At 46.9% G+C, this 16,680-nt stretch overlaps 2 protein-coding genes across 9 annotated transcripts; one reads left to right on the top strand and one right to left on the bottom strand.

The window, feature by feature from the left end:
• Positions 1-5,081: 5,081 nt before the first annotated feature.
• CCDC32 (coiled-coil domain containing 32) lies at positions 5,082-10,660 on the bottom strand. Of its 5 annotated transcripts, none has more exons than XM_072864745.1 (4): positions 10,558-10,660; positions 9,898-10,147; positions 7,487-7,643; positions 5,082-5,618 (listed from the first exon to the last, which is right to left on the bottom strand). In XM_072864745.1, the coding sequence occupies exons 2-4, from the start codon at positions 10,136-10,138 to the stop codon at positions 5,480-5,482; spliced, it is 537 nt and encodes a 178-aa protein (XP_072720846.1). In that variant the 5' UTR covers positions 10,139-10,147; positions 10,558-10,660; the 3' UTR covers positions 5,082-5,479. The 5 variants fall into 5 exon arrangements, with proteins under 5 accessions (XP_072720846.1, XP_072720850.1, XP_072720847.1 ...); XM_072864749.1 differs by having other exon boundaries at positions 10,590-10,612; XM_072864746.1 differs by having other exon boundaries at positions 9,898-10,152; positions 10,530-10,585.
• Positions 10,661-10,680: 20 nt separating this feature from the next.
• Positions 10,681-16,632, top strand: LOC140653080 (protein-L-isoaspartate(D-aspartate) O-methyltransferase-like). Of its 4 annotated transcripts, none has more exons than XM_072864740.1 (9): positions 10,681-10,819; positions 11,535-11,674; positions 12,575-12,679; positions 13,010-13,041; positions 13,547-13,651; positions 14,322-14,442; positions 15,075-15,160; positions 15,381-15,550; positions 15,906-16,631. In XM_072864740.1, exons 2-9 carry the CDS (start codon positions 11,560-11,562, stop codon positions 15,916-15,918), a joined length of 747 nt encoding a protein of 248 aa, XP_072720841.1. In that variant the 5' UTR covers positions 10,681-10,819; positions 11,535-11,559; the 3' UTR covers positions 15,919-16,631. The 4 variants fall into 4 exon arrangements, with proteins under 4 accessions (XP_072720841.1, XP_072720842.1, XP_072720844.1 ...); XM_072864741.1 differs by having other exon boundaries at positions 10,686-10,819; positions 11,539-11,674; positions 15,906-16,632; XM_072864743.1 differs by lacking the exon at positions 10,681-10,819 and adding an exon at positions 10,826-11,374 and having other exon boundaries at positions 15,906-16,632.
• Positions 16,633-16,680: the final 48 nt, after the last annotated feature.

The raw sequence follows: 16,680 nt of genomic DNA, 5'->3' as shown, positions 1-16,680 counted from the left end.
CTGCCAGATCCAAAGCAGGTCATTGCTGTCAGCTCCGCTTTCCTTAGAAGCCTCTGATTCCACATGCAGGACTTTTTCATCTTTTCCTTCATAGCTTACTTAAATAAGGGAAAATGTAAAAAGAATCATCATCATCAACTGGAATTATTTTGGTAACAGGAATAGAAATTGTCAGACCAGTCCTAGGAGAAGTTCTGCAAAATTCTGACTTTTGGTGAGAGAAGTTAATTTGTCTCAGGCTGATGGATGTGGGTCGGTGTTATTAAAGCTGGCTGAGAGCTGACTTCAGGGGCGAGGACTCATCTCCGCCAAATAATCAGCAGGAAGAAAATCACCTTTGTCTCCATATCACAGTCTGGCCGAGAGCTGCCGTTAATTTTAAACAGCAGAACAATCTGATACGGAAAGCAGAAGGCTCTTAAAAGATCGTTTGAGATGACAGATGGAGTTTGAACATGACAGCAGAATAATGAGTCGCTGGGGAGCTGGGACAGAGCACGTCCACCCTGAGTCAGCTGGAGGCTTCATCCAGGCCCGGATGCACCACGGCCAGGGCATGCCGGCAGCGTGCTGGGAGCTTTTCCCTCTGCACGTGCTTACCCTGGAAAAGCCTTTTCTGACCTGATCTTTACTGCTTCCAGGGACCCTGTGGGATACGTCACTCTTATTCCAAAGTTTGTATTGCCCCGCACCCGGAGTTTCTGTCTCTGAATGGACACAAGTGATGGATTTGAAAGCTGCAGCCCGCCCTGCTGATCCCTGATCTGTGAGCTGGCGACGCTTCTTGAAGCATCAGTGCTTGAGGCATCTGCTAGGACATCCCGGTGTCCATCCTACCCCGTACAGATGGTGACTGGGCATCGGATTTTGCTGGGATTTTATCCTTTTCTTGGTGCATTGCTCACCAGGTTGGCTTTTAGAAATAACCGCAGGTTCCAGCACCTGCAAGACATCTCCAGAGAGCAGCCAGAGTGGGACCACCTGAAGCCACTTCTGAAAATGTCGGTCTTCATCACCTTTTCTGCAAAATGGCAATCGCAGCGCAGACCTTCCTCCTGCCACAGGCTGCAGTTTTCCCTAACCTAGAGAGATCCTAGAGAGCCTGTCAATTAAAAAACAGGATGGAATATTCTCAGCATCATTATACGGTGCTGCCATCTCATGCTTCAATCAGATTGATTTCGTCAGTTCAAGTACACGGTGAACCACTTTTTTTGCCCTGCACGGGTGGGTGGGAGGTCTTGGGAAAGCGTGGGGAGGATCATACTGCCGCGAGCGCATTTATCAGCGTACGTCAAGCACAGACAAACGGAGCCGACCTTGATGTGCGCGGTCATGCTGCTGGAGGCAGCTGCCCATGCTTGTTTTCCCATGGATATGTGTGAATCCTAGCGGTGGACTAAATTTGTGCATTGGCTTGTGCTTGATAGGTATGTTTAACGAATGTTTATGGCCGATTATATTCCACAGAGACACTAATGGGCCTCAGCCATTGCCTTATTTTTTTTTTCTTAGTCACTCACTGGTTTAGGTGCTGCTTTCAACAAAAAGGTGCTTTGAGGCACCTGTTTTCCAGCCCCCTCTTCCTCCTCCCATGCCTTTCCTCGCTGCCTGATGTGCTCCGTTAGCCTGGCCGTCGTTTTGGCCAGTAATACCTGCAGAAATGGCCCTCTCATTGCTCTGATGAGGCAGCAGTCAGATTGTTTTGGATTTCACTTTATGCTGCCCCATCTTGAAAACAAATTACTGGCAGTCTGATGACGGTGATGTGTTACAATACCGGTGTGATGCATCTCTCCAGGAAGTTTAAGGGGGTAGAGAAACGCTGTTTCATGCAGAGAAAAGGCTAAAGTATTGTCTTTAAAAGGTACAAACCGGAGGGTGGCTAACGCTTCTTTTGTGATTACTAGTTTCTCACACCTGAAAAATCATCTCCCGTATTCGATAGCGGGTCTTTGCTTGTGCATAACAGCCTGGACACAATGCTTTCAGACACTGCTGCTGTGGACCCGTCTGCACCTCCTGATAGTTTGCTTGTTCTCTGTTGCTATGCTGTTATCGACAGCTCATCTCTTTGTTTAGGTTGGTGCATCTCCCGGCATGCAAATTATTTCCACGTATAGGAAGGCTGGTGTTGCTGTATAAGCAAAAAAAATATCCCTAGTGAAAACGCTGCTTGTACTAGCAAGAGTTTGCGTGATTGATAGGAACTAAAGAGCTTTCTTTTCCCAGAATAAACCATAATACTTTGAAGTCAAGTCCTTGCTAGGTAAACCACATGTAGCATCACCACCAAGTGCAACAACGCTGCCTGGACGCATCGTGCTTCCGCACGTATTCGCAGTTTAAGCGATCTTGTAAAGTTTTCAAGGGGTTTAACGGAGGAGTTCTTGCTACTGTTATGGTGATTTAAGTACAGACCCATCCCAGGTCTGATTTCTTCTGGGTCGGTGTCCAAAGGGCGGATCATGTGCAAGCTCCCAGCTTGTTCTTCCGAACACTCTACTGCAGTGCCTTCGCTGGACGTTGCCCCTTTCCTTGAGCAACATAGGGTTACACTACTCAAGTGTAAATGTTTCTATACAGTAAAAGTGTGGTTAGGTTAAAACTAGATAAAAAATAGCTTACGTGCTTATTAAATAGCACCTTTTTTGTAATCTTTGGTTTGTTCTTAAGCGGATAGATCAGGTCTTTCCATCCTACTGTTTACATCCCAGTTGAGTTAGACTGAGTCAGCCGGCCTTTGGAGGAAGCCTGCAAATTGATAGGGCTGGATCTATTGCTTGATCTGAAGACAGTCTCCAATTAAATGCCAATCTGTAAGCGCTTTGGCAGGTTTAATTCTCTGCTGAAAAGATGATGCTGCAGTGCTTCAGGACCTAATTTACTGTCTTGTGCTGACATTACCAATCAACAGCCACAAGCAGAGGAAACGGGAATTTCTTCCTGACTCATGTCCAGCATGACAACCGAACAAAACCGTGCTATGCTGTCCTGTGCATTCAGCTTCCTTGGCCGTACCGGAGCTGGTAGAGCTGATATTACACCGCTGGAAGCCAACCGACCCTTTCAGAACACAGACACGACCCTTTCAGAACACAGACACGGTGCTGCTCGGAGCGGGGGCTGGTGCACATCTCGGGGATGGAGGCTCCCTGTTGGACCTGGATGCGGCTGTTCACGAAGGCCTCTTCAGTTATCCGTTGGAATGACCAGCACTAGATCTTTTCTCCTCCTCCATCACAAAGCATTTGTTTGACCTTCTGGCCTCCATCCTGCCTGGTACTGATTTATTCTGGTCTTTTTTTTTTTTTTTTTTTACTGGAAGTCCCTGGAGCTCATGGAAACGATCAGTGCCTGTTCTCCACGCGCAGCAATAGGGCTTGCTCCCTGCCATCGGGCAGCGTGTGCTTTACAAATGCGAAGGGTTGAAATAGCTGGTCTTCCCTGCTGTGTTTAAACGGATCCCCCTGCACAAGAAGCTACTCTGAGTAGCTGGGATTTTGGACAAATCAAGGCAGATGACCTTCTCGTTCTTCAGTCATCTGTACAGACAGATATACATAACTAACCAGCAAAGGACCTGTGCATGTCTTGCCAGAGTATCAATGCAGATTTGAAGACCTCTGCTAATTCTGTATTTGGACAAGTCTTCCCCAGACCCTTCCCTTGGGCTTCTGAGCTATGTTTAAAAATGAAATGGGTGAGAGCTGCTCTTTCTAGGTCCCTTCTCTAGAGGAAATGCTAGGTTATGTGGGTCTGGAACTGTAGGTGTTTAATGGGAATAGACAAAATCATACAAAGCATCTTCACAGTCATTGCTAATCACAAGAGGGAAATGTACTGATTCCAAAATAGCCTGGGTACAGACAGAGAAACTGCATCTTTCTCTCTTTGTACATACCATTTCTGGTAAATACTCAGAAGCCTCTTTGTCATAGCTTGACATCACAGGTGAGAGATTTACAGCACTGTATCTGGAAAGCAGATTTATTTTTAGAGATAAATTAAAAGGGACATTTAAAAGATGACAAAAACCACCCACCACCAAGATACGAGACTTGCAAGTCTTGTATCACTGACATACAGGTGATTCACTGTATTTCTCAAGTCTTAAAAAAAAAGTGTTTGTTCTAATGGAGAGTTATGAGTGTGACTTCTGTGAATGGTGAGCCTGGGGTGGGCGGTTATACTGATAAAGCTGATGGTGGAAACAAACACCGAGTCATGACACTGAAGGAGACGCACCAGCAGAATAACAGCTGTCAGTGAATGAGATCATAGCACCATTTATAATTGCACAGAGACAGGAAACAAGGAAGGCGTACAAAGAAGCTACTTTTAAAAATGTATTTTCATACAGGTACATAATGAATACTACTAGAACTACCCCTACAATTTCTGTCTTAACTAGCTTTATCCGACAGAAGATGTACGCTGCTTCCCTCTATCGACCTTTAGTGTCAATGCCAAGACAGAAAGCACAGGTTAAAACATCATCAGTCTTATACAAGTACATGATTACAGATTCTTCGATTAGTAATGGGAAATAACCTGCTGCAGAGCTAAACAGGATGAAAAACAATTAAATACTAGAACATATTTAAAGTCAGATAATTCTATGCAAGTCTGTGATGAAAAGAAGTTATTTGTAGCCTCCCTGGTTATCGCTCGTGGTTTCCCAATACAGATCTCATCTGACCCTCTTTTGGAGAGGCTGAAGGAGATAAAGAACAGGTCCAAAATGATCAACAAGAGGAAAAAAATACTCCCCCTCCAGTCTATAATAGAGAGTTTGGCCAATAAAGTGGGATATTGTAGGAGGGTACCTTACACAGAGAGGAATGTTAAATAGTTACAGTGTCCATGATACCATCAGTTTAATGATTGCAATGATAGCTTCCTTTAGGGTTCCAAATTCGTGTAGGTGAAAAATCTGTCTTCCTCCAGGCACAGCTCAGGGCCACCTCAGACTGAAACAGTGAGGATCTATAGAAAACACCACAGTGGACTGTGCAGGAAAGAAAAAAAAAAAAAAATGCCCAATTGAGGAGTAAAAAATGTACAAGACAGGAAGAAAACCTGATTCAGTGGTTTTATCTGTTCTATTCTAGACCATTATGTTTTCTGATGCTTCTGAACAACTGCTTTTTTTGCTTAATATGTCTCCTGATGAATTACAAACAAGTCACATTCAGGCTGGAATGATCAGGTTGCTACAGGCTGGGAGAAGATCAAAGTAAGATTTCAGTTCAGCATGCGCTGTGTCACAGGCGTTCCACTCTTGTCCATAACAAATGCCAGTCACTAGCTCTGGAGGTCCAGAGCTGGGGTTTTTGTGTGTTGGGGGTTTTTTTTGTTTTTTAAATGACTGGTAATTGGCACTTTTGCCCTCCCACCCCCCGTTATTACTGTCGCTGGATACTACTTCATCAGGGTTCGGACGAGAGGCAGCTCTGTGGCATGGCTGGCGCGTATCTCACTGCTCTGCAGCTGGGGGTTCTTCCTCGGTCTCCTGCTTCTCTGGCTGAGATTCTGGAGGGATGAGGTACTGTACCTCCTCGGTATTGATTGCCACTTTATCAGGTTGCAGCCATCGCTTTAGATGTTCTAGCGTGCTGAGGGAAAGAAAAGACAAAGTGAAACAAGAGAACAACAAAGCCCCACAGGAATGTATGAAAAAACTGTCAGGAAAATCCTCCATATATATTTCTTTCACCTCTGTAGGTAGTCCTATTGCCACAGGTAAGGTCTATCATGAGATTGATCCGCGTGCCAGAGGAGCGAGCAGAATCTTTCATTCTACAAAGACATTCTGCTGTAGTTGGGCTTCTTCAACTATGGTTAGAGAAGTTTTACGCTCAGATTTTTCTCGATGAAAAGACTCTTTAGCAGGTACATCCACCTTTACATTCTTGAACTACTAGTCTGTCTCTGTAGCCAAAGACTACAATTCCATTCCCAGCTTTCTGGGCTGGAAGTAAGAAAACTAGTGTTAAAACAAAACAAACAAACCCCACAACTGCCTAATTGTGATGACGATGAGGAAATATAGGGGGGAAGGGAGGGGAACAAAACCAGAATGGGAAGCACATATAAAAATGTGTGGCCATTAATAACACCAAAAGATTAAAGAAGAAGGCAGTATGTCTACATTCTAGAATGCTAACCATATTATGGATTCTATAGATGTTTATAACTATATACCAGCATCATTACTGTCTTGCAGCCTATCTCACAGTAACTGGTCTGACCAGAACAGATCTACCCCTGTCTTTGTTTAAATGTTGGCTATAACCCTAAAAGTTTAATATTGTAATTCTTAAATGTATGCGTGTGTGTATGCTCATCTTCTAGAAGTGTGATTCAAGTCATTCAGTACTGCCACAACAAAATTAACGTGCTCTTGGCTCTTTCACAAGAGCAGAATTTCACTTGGTAATGTCCTTGAAATTATCTGTGTGCTTAAAAGTTAAGGCTTGTTTAATTACATTGGTGGGTGAGAATCAAATACTTTGGCACCATTCGGGAGTGACCTCTAACTTCATAGTCAAATTCTAGGAAGGAAAATTCTTTCATGGATAACATCCCCGGCCTTTAAAAACAGGGTAGAAAGAGCACATACATCTACAAAAGCTTGTTTTTAAATATAAATCACATTGAAGTTAACTGGTCAAAGAAAGAATCTAAAAACTCCTTATAAACATGGATTATTTTTCATACTTAAACTCCCAAACTAGCTTAAGTAGATTTTCTTCAAGGGAGAAAAATAATCTTCTTTTCAGCTAGAAGCAATCATGAAAAATGTCAGCTCAGAAAGGAGAAATATGGAGAGCATTATAAGTGATTGGAAATGTGAAATTGCTAAAGAAAAGGACTCTCATCTTAATTCATCCATCATTTGTAAAAGGGTAATGGGTGAGAGAGCAGCAGCATTCTAAGAGAGGCATGGAAAGGAGAGCCACTCGGGAAATCTAATCTCAGGACTGGTACCAACCCTGTAAAGAACTTCAAATCCCACTTGTGTCCAAAGCAGTGCTTAACTGGGCCCTTACAAAGATGTGAGGAATGGCCTGGGGTTCACTTTTAACGTTAAGCCTTAAGAAAAGCCATCTGAGACACATTAGACATCCCCTCCTCTAGTCCATTCCTTCCCTACCCCAAATGTGACAAGGGAAAGTATCGAGTAGGTTCCAGTTGTTTCCATGCTGGATCACCGCACTCTGAGGGATGCAAAAAATCAGTGAACAGCATTAGAAGCTCAAACCCTACGTGCTCTGTGTGTTCCTCTCCAGTACGATGCAAATGGTCACTATCAAACTGTTTCAGAAAGCCTGTGACAGCCTCACCAAGTTGCAATGCGATGTTATTTTTGTCACAATGCCCTATCACAAGTCCTGACAAAACCTTATTTTAGTTTTTAAGAAATAAAGTCTGTTTGCCAGCGTGGTAAGTGGTAATCCCTTCTCATCGACTCGCTGATTACCTCTCATCAGAGTCATGTCCCTCTACATAAAATTCAGACTCAAACTTCTCCTGCAGGAACCTGTCCCAGCATTCCTTCTTAGCCTGGGAGAGAGTGCGCAGCATATCCTTGGAGGTCACCTCTTGAGACAAGCCTTTAATTCTCATCAGTCTTCTCTCTGTGAAGAGGCAAAGGAGGGGTCTTTATTATCTTTATTATGTTTTTCTGGAAGGGAAGAAAAGAAGTATCTGGACTTCTATATCAAAGAAGTTAAATTAACTTTTCAAGACTAAGTCATACTTTAAAAGTCATCTTCCCCTCTGTATTTCAAGCCTGCATGACTGTGTTTCTTGTATGGATACAAGATGATCTTTCTTAGGCGATGCTTCTGAAGGAAATAAGGTTTATGCAGTCAGTCAACTCTGCCCATTTTTGAGTTTTAATAACTTTCACACTTACTGTTCAGTTTCCATGAAATCACACAGGAGGGTTCAGATCTCACAGGCATTAAGTTCCCACAATTTCTGTGCAAATTGGCATGGAACATAAATCACAGTAATTGTAGCGTGAATCCAAATAATGCCCAAACTGAGGACAAAAAAATGTGAGTGCAGCAGTATTACTAGTTGGATATCTCCTAACAGAATGTGATATTGTGAGTTTCTCAGCCACAGGGGACGATGAAAAGCGCCTCTTTACCAAACCCAGGGTAATCCAACTACAATACACAAAGCTACAAGAAAGCAAATTTCATTAATTCCTCTGGTCAGAAAATCCCATTATAACGGTTTCCTCCTTAAATTGGGTCAGGTACTGACTTGTGATCACACTTTTTACTGAAAAGCGTATCATCGTTAGTTGAATTGGACTAGTTCACAACACTGTGGCCCAGCTGTTGAGCTTTTTGGAGATTGTCTTGTGTTAGAGAATTGAGCTGTCACCAAAAGTCGCTGGCCCTAGCAATTCAGAAGATGTGAATTATCCTATCTGTCCAAACATACTGCCAGGCTGATGCTATGATTTCACAATCACTAGTCGTGGCCAGGTACAAACCTAGAACAGGCTTATCTTTCTGTTGACCTAGCCAGAATATACAAGAGAAACTTTGTGCTAGTGTTATGCTTTCATCCTGGCTGTGAGAAAACAGACACAGATCTAGTCTGAAGCCTGCTTGTAAAAATTAAGCCACTGGCATTTTCTGAACAAGTTGGAACTGCAGCAGTAATTAATACCAGAAGAGCAATTTATGTCTTGGTGCTGTGGCACCTGTGATCTGATACTAAGAGCTCTACTTAGTGTACTGTGAAATAATAGTCTAAAACAGCAACTAGGGCAAGATGGAAGCTCTAGGTGAAATAAAAGCTTAAAAAGCCACTTCTGCCACCCATTCCTCCTGGCCTGCTTCTGCATGCAGCCTCCTATGAAAGCCAAGACAACTATGTGTGTGGCTGCACTGCAAACCAGGTTACAAACGGACCCAAGATAAAAATAACTCCACAGGAGGGAAAGAAGGGGAAAAGAAGAGCCACAAAGATGGAATATTTTGCTACGAGTGGTGGGAGTAGCAGTCCAACTGCTGGAGAGCAGGGGAACCCCAAAGCTTCCTCCTAACAGGCAACAGGAGCATCCCTCCTGGGGTTGAGTGCTGTTGTACAATGAGGCCTCTGAAGGGAGTAGGAAATAGTTAAAACAGAGTGACAAATTCCACGGCTTTAGAGCTAAAGACTGCAGTGCTTAGCTGTGCTGGGATGTTAGCTCCAGTACTGGTAACCTTATCATCCCTCATATCAAGTGTTTCTATCAGCTGTTACGCTGTTCACAATCAATTTATGGCTTTATAGATTACGCAGGAATTAAGAGAAGCAATTGCGCAAAGACAATCTGCATGATCTGTCATCTTAAAATACAGATTCTAGCAGGCATGATTTGGGAAAGCATCAGAGCTTTCCTTCCCATACCTGTCCGCCTCCTCTCCAACCAGAAAACAGGTCAGAGAAAGAAATTCCACTTTTCTCTTTCCCCTCAGAAGCATCTCCCAAGACTTCATAAAAAGAATGAGACAGATACTGGTAACGCAAAAACACGTAGGCTCTGTAATGAGTTCAGAATGCGTTTCCCCTCCCCACGTCAACTACAGTGCAACTACATGCTCCTCAGAGAAAAACAGCAGTGTCCCTTCCCCACTTATTTGGGGGGAAAAAACCCAAATTCTTTGATTTGTACTTGATTAAAAGTTCCTTCTGTGGTGTAGCTGACGAAGCTATAACCGTGCTTCTCATTTCCACTAATGCACTTGCAGGACATGAGGCAGATGCTCTATTAAATAGTTGCAAGACATCCCTCCAACCAGAGCTGTGAGCACTGTCACCTCAGGCGCATAAACAGAGCCATAGCTGTCATCAGGAGAAATCGAAGCCTTACCAGACACTCACCTAGGGATGCTAAATACACCTCTGAATCATTCAGGGGCGCCCAGGGCTTCAGATTTGTTTGGGGAGAGCCATCTGATCCACTGCCCTGGCTTCCTCCGTCAGTGTAGGAATCCATGAAGGAGTCTGTAAAAGCATCGCTAGCATCCTTCTGGTCGGGATGTGGCAGACACGAACAGATTTCAGCCCAGAGGTCTTCACTGGACCTGGTGACCACGGAGTCAACGCTCTCGATCATTCTCATCGTGAAGTCCTGAGGTGGGGGGAATTAAACGATGAATACCGAGCAGAAAACCCTCTCTCCCAGGCCTCCCCCTATCTACCCCCCTCTACCCAAGTCACGTCACCAGATGTTTTAGGGTCCTCTCAGCCCACCGGGGAAGCGCGGCCTCCCTCTAGAGCGCGATGATACGCTCTAGTGTGTCGCATTCACACTCAGGGACGCAGCGAGCCCCCCAGGGCCTGAGGGACGGCGCAGGGAGGCAGGCCGCGCTGCCCCTGCCGCCACGGCGCCCTCTCCGCCCCTTCCCCCGGAGGCCCCTGTCACCACCGCTCCCCGGGGCCGCCCGAGCCTCTTCCCCAGGGACACGGAGGGGCCGCTCCGGCTGCCGCCCCGGTCCCCGCACCCGCCTCAGCCACCGCCACCGCTGCCACCGCCCGCACCGTAAACACGGGAAGCCGCAACGGCTTCTCACCGCGCGTCGACTGGCGTCCGGGTCTGGCCAATCGCCGCGCTCCCCCGGCGGTGAGAGGGCGCCTACTAGCCCGCCGCCCAGCGCAGGGCGGGGAATCGGCAGGATGCGTGAGGGAAACTGAATCCGCTACGGCGCCATCTTGGCAAAGGGCGGAAGTTTTCCTGCGCGGAGGAGGCGAGCGAGCCGTTACACCTGGCAACGGGCCGCGGGGGGCTTAGTGCGGCTGCGCGGTGAGTGCCGGGGGCCGCTGCCGGTACCGGCCCGGAGGGGCTGGTGTGGGGAGGGGGCGGCCCGCGGCCCGCCCTGCGCCGGCGGCCGTGCCCTCTCGGCCCCGCTTTCCCCAGCCAGACAGCGGCCGCCCGGTGCCGGCCGAGCCGGGGAGGAGGAGGCCGCTCCCCCGAGGGATTGCGGGGGGTGTCTTGTGGCTCCGGTGCCCGGGGTGCGCTCCCGCCGGCGGCGGCTTTGCCAGCTCCAGCTCTGCCGCGGCCTTCTCCCCGCCGCGGGCACCCCCGTCCCCGCGCCCTCCGCCGGGGCGCAGGCCTCGGCCCCTCCCGGCGGCTCGGCCGTTAGCCGGTGTCACCCTGGCCCGCACGGCGGCTGAACCCGGCGGTCTGCCACCGGCCATAAAGGGCTTCTTCCCGGCCCTGCGCCCACCGCCCGGCCCCGCAACCGGGTTTTCGAGGGCTCAGCGTGAAGCAGCCGCTTTGGGTGTGATTTGTCTCCCTAAATGCGGAGAGCTGCGGCCGGGCGGTGATTCTGTCTGACAGCTCTCGCCTGTAATCGAGGTAGTGGTGTTGATTTTCTGGGGCTGACGGTCTGTCCTATGTCATGTGCAAACTCGGGCGTATTTTGAATCGTATAATAAGCGCAAGATCACGTTACAATGAGGAAAATTAAGTTTTGGGGTGCCTGCCAAACAGCTGGTTTTGAACTGCCTCTCTCCAGGCAGGCCGCTGCCCGTCTCCGTGGGATGAGCTGTCTGCTGCCCTGCGCCGCGCTTACACTCATGGGACTGCTCTTCGCCAGAACGATGGCCTGGACTTCGAGCGGAAAGACGCACCCTGAGCTAGTCAACAACCTCTACAGTGAGTACCGGCGCGGGCTCCTGGTCAGAGCGCGTCCTAAAGCTGCCGATAGAATCTGTTGGCGCTTCAGGGTAAAGATATTTGGTGTTATATGATGGTACATTATGATGCTGTTCGTGCTGAAATGTTGGAGTTAACAGTGCCTGGTTTTCAGTATTTGTCCCCATCTGAACTTGTTCTATTAATAATTGGAAACAAGATGTTATGCCAGAAGCGGCAGGAAAGACCATCCGCGGCCTTCCTTCCACTCCTCTGGAGTGGTAAATGCATGACACCTTTTAAAATGCTGCACAAGGTGACGTCACACGGAGGCTGTAGGTGCTGAGGCTCTTGGCAGCCTGTGCTTCCCCTCCAGTGGGATGCCCTGGGACCGGAGCAGTGCTTGGTGCCACCGCTCCGCTCTGGACAGCGGGCTGGAACGCACTTAAAAATAGCTTTGATTTTCCCTGCTGCTAAAGCTGATTTCTCCCCTCTAAGTGTTCCCTCGGAGATGAGGTGTGAAGGGATATTGAATGTTTCTGCAGTCATCCCTCTTGACTTTAGTTTACTCACCGTGCCAGTGCTCCTGAAACCTGAACCGGAGTCTCCGCTTTCAGGAGTGGAAGCGTGACTCCATCTTTCATTGCGTTTGGCAGCCCCAGAAACGTTGTGGGTGTAAGTCAGCATCCTCTGAGAGAGACTGGGCTGATGGTTGGGACCGTAACGTGATTTCTTTTGGTGTAGCAGAAACAGAAAAGGACGTACTTGCATCTGCGGTTTTGCTTTCTGTCCCTTCTCAGCTCACTTATTAAGGTTGAATTCTCCCAGTTCCACTAACTGCCTGAGCTGTACTCCCCTTCCACATCTCTTCGTGCTACAGTACTGAAGTCCTTTCTGTCTCTGTTTTCCTTCTTCTCCCAGAAAAAGGGATAATTAAATCCCAGCGAGTCTTTGATGTGCTATTGGCTACTGACAGAGGCCACTACATCAAATATTTCCCATACATGGATTCTCCTCAATCTATCGGTGAGTAACTTAAGGCAAAGTGTCACCCTTTTTGCGGTGACTGCTTGTCAGGCTGACAGAGGGGCAGGAGCTGGGCCGGCAGGTCCGAGCTCTCCGTGCTAGGTCTTCTGATGAGTGAGCTGGGGGCTGGAACGCTTGGGAAGTGCAGCACTGTGCAGCCATCTTGCGCTCGTTAGTCAGCAGGAGTTAATGAAGCGGTTCAGCACGGCAAAAGAGAAGAGCGTTTTCATATTTTTAGGGGAAAGTGGGGGAGAGTAAAAATCTGTTCGCATTGGCAATTTTAATTGTAATTTATTTAGCACACAACTTTTGTCACTCATTTCCTTTTAGGATACAAGGCTACAATCAGTGCGCCGCATATGGTAAGGTGAAACTTTTCGCTTTTAACAGAAATGGAGGAAATCGTTTGTTTGCCATTTATTTTATTTTTTCTTTCCCTTAAATACTAAAGTAGAGAGGTGAAACAGATCCCATGGACATGATTATCATGCTTGTTTCTTTAGGCGCTGTATATGTGAGGCTTTTTTCTTTTTAAGAAGAATTTGCCCTATACTTTTTAAGTTGCTTTAAAAGTATGCTTAGACAGGAGTTCTGTGCAACTGAAGCTAACCATTAATGTTGTCCATTTTTTGCATGAGACCTTTTTTCCTGCTGCTTCACATCTTATTACTGAACCTCTTCCTAAATGCTGTTCTGCAAAAAGATCTTCCAGGTCAAACACTTGAATTTCCCTCTGAATGTGTCAGACAAAATGCCAGGTGTGCCGTGTTTAAATTGGAGCAGATAATGCTTAGAACAAGAAAAAGTTTTAGGAGAGGAACCTAAAATGGGATGTTTCACGCCTTCTTGTGCTTGTTGTCCACGCAGCATGCCCACGCACTGGAATTGCTGAAGGATCAGCTTGTGGAAGGTGCCAAAGCGTTGGATGTTGGATCTGGAAGTGGGTATCTTACAGCTTGCTTTGCCAGGATGGTAAGCTCACAGGACTCCATTTCTAGCTAGTAAGGTGCATCGGGACAGGTAGCTTGCCATGTGCTGCTTGGGGGGGAGAGAAGGGAGTGGGGGAAAGGGCTAAACTCTTCCCAGACCAGCTGGTAGTAAAAAGAAATACAGTAATTTTTGGAATCTAAACGGATGCTGTATCTGCCGTGAGATGTTTTGTATGTTAACCCAGTTCAGATCAAGAGGAGTGTTCATCTACTGTGCAAGTCCGTTGTAGGTTCTTTTTAGTTTGCTTCTTAAGTAGTCACAGTCTGTTTCTTCATTTTCTAAACTCCTGAAATTACTTTCTGTGAAGTGCTAGAAAGCTGGTCAAGTTGCTCTTCTCAGGAGGTTAGTTAGTCAAGAACCGGCCCTGCCACGGAAGCTGCTAATTCCACCAAATATAATTATTTCTTTGGAAATGAAGGATTACTAGGAATCCCCGTGGGCAGTGTCTGTGTATCCCTCGAGTAGCTAATATAACTGGGACTGCTGAGCCCTAAAACCAAGGGGGCAGAGTATTTGCACCTCCCATTCAGAAACTCTGCTCTTAAGTTTCTTCCTGGAAATTCTCCACTCCCCACAGTGACTTGCCCTATAAAATACATCTCGGTACCATATAGGAGGTATATAGGTGTTTTCCTGCTGTTTTTCTTTTTAGATGGGCCCAACAGGGAAAGCTGTGGGCGTAGAGCACATTAAAGAGCTGGTACATGAATCCATCAGAAACGTCCAAGAAGATGATCCAACTTTGCTCAGCTCTGGCCGTGTAAAGCTTGTGGGTGAGCTCCCTGGGATCCTGGGGCTTGCTCTCTCACGTGAATGCATTAGCTATAGGCTGCCCGCAGAGCTCTGCTTCTCGGAGCAGTTGTTCCAGTTTGTGTTGCTTGCCATGGTGTTGCCAGAAACCACTGGCTAAGTAAACACTGTGCCACACTGACCTGAACACTACGGTGTAAACAAGTAGTATTTAATGTTACAGGCAGTCTTATACGCCTTACTTCCAAGCGTGTAGTGACTATCTCAATTCAGTAAGAGATGCTCTTCAGAGGAGAGTGGTCGTGCCACATCTGGGTTTTAGTTTATTTGAATGGGTCTGCACACACTGTTGTGGTTTTTGGGGAGAATAACTTGAGTCAGCTCTTCCTGTATCTGGAATCTTGAGTCTGCACAAAGTCACTGTGTTATTGAGAGGTTCTCCTGGCTTTGACCGTTCCTTCTTCTAGCGTGGCTCAGTTCCAGAAATCTCTCCTCCTTTTTAAAAAGTAAACCAAGAAAATTGAAATTCCCATCACAATCTTGTTACAAAGTTTTCATCATCTAGATTTCAACTGAAAGGATATAGGGAGAATTATTTGTGCGTGGAGTTGTTATCAGAACAAAAGTCTCTTCTGCATGCTTTTTCCTCCTGTAGTTGGAGATGGCAGGCAGGGATACCCCGAAGAGGCTCCTTATGATGCCATCCATGTTGGAGCAGCAGCAGCAACTGTACCAAAGGAGGTAAGAGTGATCCTGCTGGATGTCTGTTGCTGCAGGCTGCCTGCATCGGTAGCTGTGAAAAAACTAATAATTAGGGAACCACTGGAAGCTTCTTTTTCTCTCTGTTTTATATGGAGCTGGCAAGCTTGTGCTTTTCAGTGTGTCATGACCTTCACAGCGTGGCTTATTTCTGTTGTCTCTATTGTTTGGCTCTGCTGATTCCAATTTCTCTGCTTGCCAGTTGCTGAATGAATTGAAGCCAGGAGGTCGGTTAATATTGCCTGTTGGTCCCGAAGGCGCAAACCAAGTTCTGATGCAATACGACAAAACCAGTGACGGGCAGATCATCGAAACGCAACTGATGGGCGTGATCTACGTTCCCCTGACAGATAAGGAAAAGCAGTGGCCTCGGTAAAAATTTGCTCTCCCTTGAGGAATGTTTCTTCCTCATGGCTGTCCCTGTGAGCTTGCTCTCCTTGACTGCTGGCTTTGCTGACAGAGTCCTGGATTCCAAACAGATGCTGTTTTTTTTTTTTTAAAAAAAAAAAAAAAAAGAGAGAAGAAAGAGGCTTGGCTGTGGTAAGGCACAGCAGGAGAGCAGGGTGTGTTTTCTATTAGATAGGGCTTGCGGACTGAGGACTTGAGCTTTTCTTTTTTGGGTTTTTTTTTTTGGAGCCTGTGCACTTTCATAAACACCGTAGCTGTGTTGATTCTGTCGCTGAACTGGAGGCCGCGAATAGTAACTGTTGGTTTTTCTTTGCCTCAGGGATGAATTCTGACAGATGGATGGATATCTCTAAAGTGACCTCAGAAAGCTCATGAATGGGATTTATGACTGTAGATGGTCTGTATGGTTTTGCTTTTTGAACGGAAGCTTTATCAGCCGGCATGCTTGCGAAGGCAAGGTCTGCTTTAGCAGAGCTTGTTATGGAGGGATGGAGAAAAGGGGGTTTCTCCAGCAGCAGGAGCAGGGGGAGGCTCTCGGAGGCCATGTCTGGATCCAGGTAACGCCGGCTATCCTCTCTGATAAGCTATAGGTAACATCTATTCACAGAGAATTCCAAAAGCAGGCAGGAATACTTAAACCTTCACTAAAAATACTCTTTAATATTGACTACTATGCCTAATGCTTGAAGAAAATAAGACGCAATTACTGTTTCGGAGCAGCGACCTACCCTGATTTGTCAAAGTTTAATTACGAGAGCGTGTTCTCTTTCTGTCCTGCATAGACTAATTTAATCTCTGGTGGCAACACAGAATTTTGGGGTTAAGAAAAATCCCGGTCTCTCGGCTTTTCCCTGATGGGTCCTTCCTTCTCCCGCTGGTGCCTGGCCACAAGGGCGGCTGAACCGGGAGGCTTAAGAGCGGCGGGTGGGCCGCAGGGAGACGTAAGGGGCTCTTCTGGAAGAGTTATAAGGGCGGAACTGCCTCGTTGTGCCGGTAAATAAAGGCGTTCCCGCTCCGCTCTGCCGCCGCCTCCTTCCCGCGCCGAGCGCTCACCTCAGGGGATGGGGGGACGGGGACGGCCGCGCGACCGCGGC

The sequence above is a fragment of the Ciconia boyciana genome, chromosome 6, assembly GCF_034638445.1.
Source record: "Ciconia boyciana chromosome 6, ASM3463844v1, whole genome shotgun sequence".
NCBI classification, from domain to species: Eukaryota; Metazoa; Chordata; class Aves; order Ciconiiformes; family Ciconiidae; genus Ciconia; species Ciconia boyciana.
This window is presented reverse-complemented; position numbering and strand designations above follow the sequence as displayed.

Bases quoted from the DNA above. Each gene is read 5' to 3' on its own strand.
- CCDC32 (XM_072864745.1), bottom strand. From the start codon at position 10,138: ATGAGAATGATCGAGAGCGTTGACTCCGTGGTCACCAGGTCCAGTGAA. The intron at 7,644-9,897 runs GTGAGTGTCTGG...GCCTCTTCACAG, and splicing joins GGTGTATTTAGCATCCCTAG to AGAGAAGACTGATGAGAATT. The intron at 5,619-7,486 runs GTAATCAGCGAG...TCTTTCCCTCAG, and splicing joins GGACATGACTCTGATGAGAG to CACGCTAGAACATCTAAAGC.
- LOC140653080 (XM_072864741.1), top strand. From the start codon at position 11,560: ATGAGCTGTCTGCTGCCCTGCGCCGCGCTTACACTCATGGGACTGCTC. The intron at 11,675-12,574 runs GTGAGTACCGGC...TTCTTCTCCCAG, and splicing joins GCTAGTCAACAACCTCTACA to AAAAAGGGATAATTAAATCC. The intron at 15,161-15,380 runs GTAAGAGTGATC...TCTGCTTGCCAG, and splicing joins CAGCAACTGTACCAAAGGAG to TTGCTGAATGAATTGAAGCC.